The 10,233-nt window shown below is 44.3% G+C and overlaps 1 protein-coding gene across 2 annotated transcripts; it reads right to left on the reverse strand.

Annotated features, from left to right (window-relative positions):
* Positions 1-672: 672 nt before the first annotated feature.
* LOC138202271 (tumor necrosis factor receptor superfamily member 13B) lies at positions 673-9,751 on the reverse strand. Of its 2 annotated transcripts, XM_069156146.1 has the most exons (5): positions 9,646-9,751; positions 7,564-7,698; positions 7,225-7,341; positions 3,108-3,386; positions 673-2,994 (listed from the first exon to the last, which is right to left on the reverse strand). In XM_069156146.1, the coding sequence occupies exons 2-5, from the start codon at positions 7,676-7,678 to the stop codon at positions 2,771-2,773; spliced, it is 735 nt and encodes a 244-aa protein (XP_069012247.1). In that variant the 5' UTR covers positions 7,679-7,698; positions 9,646-9,751; the 3' UTR covers positions 673-2,770. The 2 variants fall into 2 exon arrangements, with proteins under 2 accessions (XP_069012247.1, XP_069012248.1); XM_069156147.1 differs by lacking the exon at positions 9,646-9,751 and having other exon boundaries at positions 7,564-8,110.
* Positions 9,752-10,233: the final 482 nt, after the last annotated feature.

Here is a 10,233-nt window from a genome sequence, read left to right on the forward strand (position 1 = left end):
CCCCCCGAGTCAATTCTCCACATTCAAGATAACGTCGTCGTGATACTGTTTCAGGTAAATGGCCAAAAAAAAAAAAAAAAAAAAAAAAGGAGAATACAGAATTTGTGTAACGGGTCAGAAGCTCGATCCTGCAGTGTTAACTGTCGGCCGCATGTCGCTATAATTCGATATGAGTGTGTGTGTGTGTGTGTGTGTGTGTGTGTGTGCGTGTGCGTGCACCCGTATGTGGGGAAGAAAAAAAACAACAGCAACAACTCAGCGTAGGTGTGTTTGTATAAAACGTGTCATGGCGTGTAAAAGAGACTCAAAAAAAAGAAAAAAGAAAAGACAAAACGAAAAGTGCGTGCGTGTTCCCGTCTGTATGCACGTGTGTCGTGCGCGTGCGTATGTACCGTATGTCCGTGTACTGAATCAGTACTTGCATTCAGCATGCCGTCTGAGCTGGGTATCACAGTTTGGTAGGATCTTTTTTCCACATGTTGATGATGTATGTCGAAGTGTATATGTACAGTTTGTATGTAAGAGACAAAATGGTGAAACCTCAAGAGCTCCGATTAGTTCTTCTTCACGTCGCTGGATGCAGCTGCGGTGGGGGGGGGGGGGGGGAGTGGGGGGGGGACATAATCAGAAGAAGACAAAAAAAAGAAAAAAAAAACCTTGTCTTGAGCCGGTCAGTCATTCCTCGCACACACATGTATCTGCTGCAAGAACTGGACAGTGATCAAAGACACTCAAATAAAGAAAAATCTATATCTGTAAACACGCCTGTGCCGCTTTATTTATTTGTTTATTATCATCCATTATGTAACGGGACTTTTTTTTTTTTTTGTCGAGTCCTCTTCCGGTTGTGCTTCTATAATTCCACGTTGCTATTTGAAGAATGGATGAGTTGAGCCAACCTGTAGGTAACCATAGCAACGTAGCTTTTGTGCTACGTCGCCAGTTATCCGTCCGTGGTCCGACAGAACTCGACAGAAGGATTTATGTGAGTAAAAGCACACGGATGATGATTTGAACAGGATAAAACGGCATCTGCTCCTCTTCTATTAAACTGATCATCACCTGTAAAAAAAAAAATAGGAAAGTATTTGTCATGTTCAGGTTCCCAATCTTAATTGGACTCCAAAGCGGGCGTGATGTCACCAAGAAACGCTGGTATGTCTTCATCATTCTGCACAGAGAAGCTCAAACGAACCCGGCAGTGATTAAAGCACATTTGGTACCCGGGATACATTCATGGAGTACGGAGAGACGCTAAATCAGTGAAAACGACGTGTCCGGACGAGCTCGTGTTCGACGCTTTACCGATTTATTTAATCAGGAGAACCGATGCGTGCACGATCAGGTGGCAGATAAGAAGTCCTCCACCAGTGAGACTGAAGGAAAGAAGTTCTCAATACACGTTGTTTTCACCTTTCCTGCTGTCGTCTTCTTGGATTTGGACTAATACTGCCTACGATGTTCTCCAGCGAAGTCTTTTATTGTGTACGTTGTGTTTCATGCGTCGTGGTGGAAAAGCAACAAGCAAATGTGTCCAGACTGAAGATCACCAACTTGAACGAGCAAATAGTGTCTCTGCTGTAGTTTTCTGAAAGCACGTTGTGGAGTGTGGTTGTATCACCCGAGCTGACTGTTGGCAACCACACGCTACCGGGCCATTGTTGACTTTGGATACGTGACCATAACCTCTAGGTTGGTTTTTTTTGTGCCGTTGGTACGTTAGGTCTTTATACACTGGGAAATTAACTTTTTTTTTTTTTTCTCGCGTAATTAGAACGTCAATATTTTTCAAACTGTTTTGTTTTCATCCGGACATTTAGAAAGAAGTGGATTTTTCCGGGCTTTCACGCTGCGAGTGAAGCCATCAACCAATCACACCGCGCGGAAGACCAACGAACATCACCGTCGCAACTTTTCCTGACTTTTCTCCGTGTGGCCGTCCGGCCGCCCGGTGTTAATATAGAAGGGCACCCAAAAAATGCCACGTGTCCCGAGGACGACGTACGGAGCGGCATTTCTTGGGGGGAAAAAAAAAAGGTGTCCGCTATCGTCGGAACTACATTTAGCAACGGGCGCTTGACTTCGGCGTCCGCCGGTCGCCGATTGGCCCGTTCTTCAGCGTTCTTCAGCGTTCTTCAGCGTTCTTCAGCGCGGCTGAGCGAACCTTCACGCAAACGGAGTTCCCAGACTACAATCACGTCGCGGGCTCGTGCGTTACAGATATTGTGTTCTCGGTTTGCGTGTTGCGTGTCGTGCAAAAGAAACTACAGAACGGAACAAGTCCAATATGAAGAAGTACGAAGCGCAGCATCAGTCCTCACGCGTCTTTGTCAGCGTCCTAACGTGGAGTACTGTGTTAGAGGACAGTCATCCCTCCCCGATTGAGAATATGATCCCGATACGTGAACATGTGTCCAGCGACGCTTGCACTTTAAATACTGAAAGAAACTACACTTTAAGGAATTTTCCATTTGCATACCTGCTTTCCTGCCATTTTTTTTTTTTTTTTTTTTTTAATAAGGAAAGGCTTTTCAGAAAGGAATTGTAACTGATGCCTTCCCATCACTGTCGCTGCTGACCGAGCGCTTGTTTGGTATCTGAATGAACACGCTAACCTTTTTACAACCAATGTTTTTACAAATTTGACAAGCTAAATGGTTAAATGTTTTGTTGCGCGCTGGGAAAACTGGATTCTTGTTGAAAAAAAGGCTGCCAGAGACGCGTTCACCCATTCCAGTTGCCCCTTGAGATACTGGACTGTCAATGGACGTCATCGCACCGCCGCGCCGTCGTAGACCTCCTGGTCGGAGGAGGTGTGGATGCGGGCGCTCTGGAGGACGGCCGGCTGGTAGAAGGAGAAAGGTGCTCTCAGCGGCTTGCCGTTGGTCTGGCCCAGCGCCGTCAGATCGGGGAAACAGTGGACGCACACGCAGGTCTCCGTCGGGATCGAGTCGTCCGACGGTTCGCGGTTTGCAGGATAGCTCGGTGCGTAATCTGCAAAGGGGAGAAAGAAAACCGTCCACAACTGACCGCTTTGCAACGACTCGCCGAACGCACCGACCCGGGGGGGGGGGGGGGGCGTTCGGCCGTACCGACGCCGCGCTCACCTTTGGAGCTCTGTCTGCCCGGGAAACCGAGCTCCTGGCCGGGCTGGACCGCACACTCCTGCCTGTGGTCGGTGCCCTCTGCGGGTCCCGGCTCGGAGGCGGCGACCTTGCGTCGCCGAAGAAAGACCGCCAAGGCGAGAGACAAGCTGGTCAACAGCAGCACCAGGCTCAGAGCCAGCAGGGAGTAGAGCAGGATGGCGGAGTCTTCCAGCGCTGCGGGTCCTCTGGAGTTCGACATGCGTGCGGTAACGGCCAACAGGGGCTTTTTGGTGGACACCGCTGGGGGACGGGGGGGTGGGGGAGGGGGGAGAAGGGCTGGATTGGTATTTTCTATTGGACTTCACATTTTGGAGTTTTAACCAGTTCAAAATCAGGTTGTTTTTATATTACAAACGTATTGTAGTGTACAACCTGTAAACGTATTTAGTCATTCAAACCAGATTCTGACGAAAGCACTACAAGTAAAAAAATAAAATAAAATACTAATGTCAATATACTGGCTGATATTCTTTATATAATCTGAGTGCAGCACTGTTATGTGCAGGGAGCACTCGACGATAACCTTCGTGACTAATATTCAAAGTTACATAACTTCATCAAAGTTAGCGCCTGAGTTACGGACGTTTCTGTGAGCAATGCTACGTGCACATCGATCACGGACTTGAGCAGGAAGTGTTCATCAAAATTCTTTGACGTTCGCAGTTTGTGCGCCGTGAATTCATCCATTCAGGTGTCTTTTATACAGGTAACGAGTTGAGACAGGTGTCTTATACAGGTAACGAGTTGAGACGGGTGTCTTTTATACAGGTAACGAGTTGAGACGGGTGTCTTTTATACAGGTAACGAGTTGAGACAGGTGTCTTTTATACAGGTAACGAGTTGAGACGGGTGTCTTTTATACAGGTAACGAGTTGAGACAGGTGTCTTTTATACAGGTAACGAATTGAGACGGGTGTCTTTTATACAGATAACAAGTTGAGACAGGTGTCTTATACAGGTAACGAGTTGAGACGGGTGTCTTTTATACAGGTAACGAGTTGAGACGGGTGTCTTTTATACAGGTAACGAGTTGAGACGGGTGTCTTTTATACAGGTAACGAGTTGAGACGGGTGTCTTATACAGGTAACGAGTTGAGACAGGTGTCTTTTATACAGGTAACGAGTTGAGACAGGTGTCTTTTATACAGGTAACGAATTGAGACAGGTGTCTTATACAGGTAACGAATTGAGACAGGTGTCTTATACAGGTAACGAATTGAGACAGGTGTCTTTTATACAGGTAACGAGTTGAGACAGGTGTCTTTTATACAGGTAACGAATTGAGACAGGTGTCTTTTATACAGGTAACGAGTTGAGACGGGTGTCTTTTATACAGGTAACAAGTTGAGACGGGTGTCTTTTATACAGGTAACGAGTTGAGACGGGTGTCTTTTATACAGGTAACGAGTTGAGACGGGTGTCTTATACAGGTAACGAGTTGAGACAGGTGTCTTTTATACAGGTAACGAATTGAGACAGGTGTCTTATACAGGTAACGAATTGAGACAGGTGTCTTTTATACAGGTAACGAGTTGAGACAGGTGTCTTTTATACAGGTAACGAGTTGAGACGGGTGTCTTTTATACAGGTAACAAGTTGAGACGGGTGTCTTTTATACAGGTAACGAGTTGAGACAGGTGTCTTTTATACAGGTAACGAGTTGAGACAGGTGTCTTATATACAGGTAACGAGTTGAGACGGGTGTCTTTTATACAGGTAACGAGTTGAGACAGGTGTCTTATACAGGTAACGAGTTGAGACAGGTGTCTTTTATACAGGTAACGAGTTGAGACAGGTGTCTTTTATACAGGTAACGAATTGAAACAGGTGTCTTATACAGGTAACGAGTTGAGACAGGTGTCTTATACAGGTAACGAGTTGAGACGGGTGTCTTTTATACAGGTAACGAGTTGAGACGGGTGTCTTTTATACAGGTTACGAGTTGAGACGGGTGTCTTTTATACAGGTAACGAGTTGAGACGGGTGTCTTTTATACAGGTAACGAGTTGAGACAGGTGTCTTTTATACAGATAACAAGTTGAGACAGGTGTCTTATACAGGTAACGAGTTGAGACGGGTGTCTTTTATACAGGTAACGAGTTGAGACGGGTGTCTTTTATACAGGTAACGAGTTGAGACGGGTGTCTTATACAGGTAACGAGTTGAGACAGGTGTCTTTTATACAGGTAACGAGTTGAGACAGGTGTCTTTTATACAGGTAACGAATTGAGACAGGTGTCTTTTATACAGGTAACGAATTGAGACAGGTGTCTTTTATACAGGTAACGAGTTGAGACAGGTGTCTTTTATACAGGCAACGAGTTGAGACAGGTGTCTTTTATACAGGTAACGAGTTGAGACAGGTGTCTTTTATACAGGCAACGAGTTGAGACAGGTGTCTTTTATACAGGTAACGAGTTGAGACAGGTGTCTTTTATACAGGTAACGAATTGAAACAGGTGTCTTATACAGGTAACGAGTTGAGACAGGTGTCTTATACAGGTAACGAGTTGAGACGGGTGTCTTTTATACAGGTAACGAGTTGAGACGGGTGTCTTTTATACAGGTTACGAGTTGAGACGGGTGTCTTTTATACAGGTAACGAGTTGAGACGGGTGTCTTTTATACAGGTAACGAGTTGAGACGGGTGTCTTTTATACAGGTAACGAATTGAGACGGGTGTCTTTTATACAGATAACAAGTTGAGACAGGTGTCTTATACAGGTAACGAGTTGAGACGGGTGTCTTTTATACAGGTAACGAGTTGAGACGGGTGTCTTTTATACAGGTAACGAGTTGAGACAGGTGTCTTATACAGGTAACGAGTTGAGACGGGTGTCTTTTATACAGGTAACGAGTTGAGACAGGTGTCTTTTATACAGGTAACGAGTTGAGACAGGTGTCTTTTATACAGGTAACGAGTTGAGGCGGGTGTCTTTTATACAGGTAACGAGTTGAGACGGTGTCTTTTATACAGGTAACGAGTTGAGACAGGTGTCTTTTATACAGGTAACGAGTTGAGGCGGGTGTCTTTTATACAGGTAACGAGTTGAGACGGTGTCTTTTATACAGGTAACGAGTTGAGACAGGTGTCTTTTATACAGGTAACGAGTTGAGGCGGGTGTCTTTTATACAGGTAACGAGTTGAGACGGGTGTCTTTTATACAGGTAACGAGTTGAGACAGGTGTCTTATACAGGTAACGAGTTGAGACGGGTGTCTTTTATACAGGTAACGAGTTGAGACAGGTGTCTTATACAGGTAACGAGTTGAGGCGGGTGTCTTTTATACAGGTAACGAGTTGAGGCGGGTGTCTTTTATACAGGTAACGAGTTGAGACGGGTGTCTTTTATACAGGTAACGAGTTGAGACGGGTGTCTTTTATACAGGTAACGAGTTGAGGCGGGTGTCTTTTATACAGATAACAAGTTGAGACAGGTGTCTTTTATACAGATAACAAGTTGAGACAGGTGTCTTATACAGGTAACGAGTTGAGGCGGGTGTCTTTTATACAGGTAACGAGTTGAGGCGGGTGTCTTTTATACAGGTAACGAGTTGAGACAGGTGTCTTTTATACAGGTAACGAGTTGAGGCGGGTGTCTTTTATACAGGTAACGAGTTGAGGCGGGTGTCTTTTATACAGGTAACGAGTTGAGACGGGTGTCTTTTATACAGGTAACGAGTTGAGGCGGGTGTCTTTTATACAGGTAACGAGTTGAGGCGGGTGTCTTTTATACAGGTAACGAGTTGAGACAGGTGTCTTTTATTTTATATTCTGTCTCTCACTGTTAAAATAAACCTGCCATTACACTTACAGACCGTTCATTTCTTCGTCAGCGGGCAAACTTACAAAATCGGCAAAGGATCAAATAATAATTTCCTTCACTGTATCCGTGTTAAGCCAATATTGATTGATAAAATCAGAGAGACGATACGTCGGTCGGGCTCTGATTCGGACCAGTTCGACACGCGACACTGTTCACTTCCTCGCGACTCAACCGGTCCGCTCGGCCATCTCGCTTTCTGAAAACCTCGTCAACAACAGAGAGAGAAAGTGAGTCCGAGGGGTCGGTACTCACTCTGGCAGTGCTCGGAACATTCAGCCGTGTGTTTGCCACAGATGTCGGCACACCTCAAGCATTTCTTCAGCAGCACGTCGTAGAAGTGGCCAGGCAGAGCCTTGCACAGGGCGGACTCTGGGGTGGGAGAGGTGGACATTCAGAGTTTCACTATTCTGGTGTTGCTGGTGCTCATCAAGTGTTTGTAATCTTTGGATGAACGAATGAATCACCTCCAAGGAGGAAAGTCGGGTGTTCCGAAATATTTTATATTTGTATTTTTTTATCCCCCTGGTCCTTATGTCTGTGTGTGTGTGTGTGTGTGTGTGTGTGTGTGTGTGTGTGTGTGTGTGTACTCACCGCAGTAAGTGGTGCATCGGCTGACGACATGTGGTTGCCGACATACCACGTCGCAGTGCAGACACTTCTTGACCAAGCCATCCCAGAACAAATCGTCAAAGCAGTTTGTAGCCATCGGCCTTGATGAGCCTTACACTGACAGACACACGCGCGCACACACACACACACACACACACACACACACACACACACACACACACACACACACACACACACACACACACACACACACACACACACACACACACACAGGTTGATAAGAAGTGTCACGGCATGGATATGGCAGAATGGAAATACTGTTGTCCATTTTGAGCACGTCATGTCACGTGTATGAGGAGGTTTTAATTTGACATTTTACGAGTCTGAACGAGTCGAAAAAGGTCAAATGAGTTCCTGTGTTTGTTGAAATAAGGGTGGTCACACTTCATAAACCAGATATACACACACCCTGCCCCATACTGTGCGGTCTACCTAGTACTAAACTATACGGAGTAAAACTATTCTGTACTATACTGTACCACACTGCACTACCATATACTACAGTAAAAGCAACTGTACCACGCTATGCTATATTCTGTATATAGTACATATATATATATATATAGTATAGATATATTCTACTATACCACTACACTATTCTCTACTATACTGTATTTTTTCTAGACTGTACTATTTGGTACTATACAATTATGCACTACTCTGTACTGTACTACACTGTTCTGTACTATACTGTAACATGCTATGATATACTATACAGCATAATGCTATAATATACTACAATATACTGTCCTGCATTATATAACACTATTCACTACTTTAATATGCTTTCAGTTACAGCATTATACTATACTATACTGTATTGTACAGCACTATTATGTACTGTACTGTACTATGCTATACTGTTCTGTACTGTACTGTATTGTACAAGACTCTTCTGTTCTATAGTAACACTGTGCAGCACTATAGTATAGATATATTTTACAATACCATCATATACTATTTCATACTATACTATAAAGCATTATAGTACATCATATTTTACTATGATGTAGTATATTATATAATGCTGTGCTATTCTATATACTGTACTATATAGGGCCATGTTAGACTACATTACACTGTACTCTAGTGCGCTGTACAGTACTATACAATTGACTATAATATATTATGGGATACTGCATGATAGATCAGTTTTGCTTCGTAGTTCTGGTCATTATTGGTTACAGAGAAGGAACGTATGATGTGTAAGCAATGTTTTAACTGTGCAAGATGACAGAAGCAAATTGTGAGGCTTTTTTTTTTTTTTAATTTATTTTTTTGGAGTCGTGTCTTTTCTGTCCAGAACCATCTCCTTCAGTGTTCGTATGTCTTTTGTAAGATCGGTTCTGGGAAAGCAGCTGAACGGGTCCGCCAGCGACATCCCGGCCCGGCCGCAGCGCGCACGTGTCCATCCTTTCAGAAAACAGGCCTTTTTGTTCTCAAACACAGTTTTTCTTTTGCTCTGTCGAGCGCGGAGTCAGCGAAGTGTGAAAGACACCCAGATCTGAAGCTCCTCCGCCCTGCGCTGCTCTCACTCACACAAACCTGAGTCACACCTCAGTGACCAGCACTCGCTGTCTTCTTTAGATAGAATATACAGAAAGTTCAGGCTGTAACGATCATTAAAAAAAAACCACACAAAAACAACAACACAATATGTGTTCGCAAGCCGCCGATTTCCATCATAAAAGTGCTTATTTCCGTAGAAAGCGAGACCATTAAACAGCAGTATTCTCATCTCTCTGCGCTCATATCTCGTCTCCGATGTGTTTAAATGTGACCTGAGAGTTCACGTCCGCTGTGTTCGGAGCGGAACAGTGTTTCTGGTGTCCAAAGAGCTCCAAGTGAGCCTTCAACCTCCCGCGTTTATCCCCTTCGTGCTCATTAGAAACGGCAGTAATGCTGAGTTAAGTAGGTTCACTGCCCCCCCCCCCACACCCCACCCCACCCCACCCCCACCTGCACCACTGACAGCACACCATCCATGCTGCTGCTGCTGCTGCTGCTGCGGGCTCAAACACAATATTTGGAGAGATCACTTACCGGAGGATGAGATGAAGAAGCGGCGGGAGAGTTCTCGGTTTGAGGATGAGCGAGAGAGAGGCAGGCCTGTATTTCAGCATTGGAAGCTAATTTGGATATGAACTTGCTGTCTGATCCGGGATTTCCCCCCCTCGAGTGTGAGGAGGACCCCCACCCTCACCCCCACCCCACACACGCGCGCACAAACATGTATATACAAAGTAAAAGACCAGTATAGTGCCTGTGTAAGCAATCCTTTCACTTTTAACTGCTTTGATAATGAAAAAAAAAAAAGAAAATGAAAACAAGATTTGAGTTGAACTGTTGAGAAGGACACTTGACTTTAAGCTTCAGTACGCACAGACTGCTTTAAAGTGGATGTGTTTCAGTGGTTGGCGGTTTTTTATTATTATTATTATTATTATTATTATTATTATTATTATTTGACATTCTCGATAATTTTAATAAAAAATAAATGTTTTTTTTTTTTCTACAAATTGACTAAAAATCTTTTTTTTTTTTTTTTAACATTTGTCAAAATGGATGTAATGATCACATCCTGTTGAGTCCTGGTTTGGAACTTTACAGCCTGTAATGTAACGCGTTAGT

The sequence above is a fragment of the Embiotoca jacksoni genome, unplaced genomic scaffold (genome assembly GCF_022577435.1).
Source record: "Embiotoca jacksoni isolate LCO1_2020_lvr unplaced genomic scaffold, fEmbJac1.0.p SCAF_20, whole genome shotgun sequence".
NCBI classification, from domain to species: domain Eukaryota; kingdom Metazoa; phylum Chordata; class Actinopteri; family Embiotocidae; genus Embiotoca; species Embiotoca jacksoni.

Bases quoted from the DNA above. Each gene is read 5' to 3' on its own strand.
- LOC138202271 (XM_069156146.1), bottom strand. From the start codon at position 7,678: ATGGCTACAAACTGCTTTGACGATTTGTTCTGGGATGGCTTGGTCAAG. The intron at 7,342-7,563 runs GTGAGTACACAC...CTCCCACCCCAG, and splicing joins CCGATGCACCACTTACTGCG to AGTCCGCCCTGTGCAAGGCT. The intron at 2,995-3,107 runs GTGAGCGCGGCG...TCCCCTTTGCAG, and splicing joins GGGCAGACAGAGCTCCAAAG to ATTACGCACCGAGCTATCCT.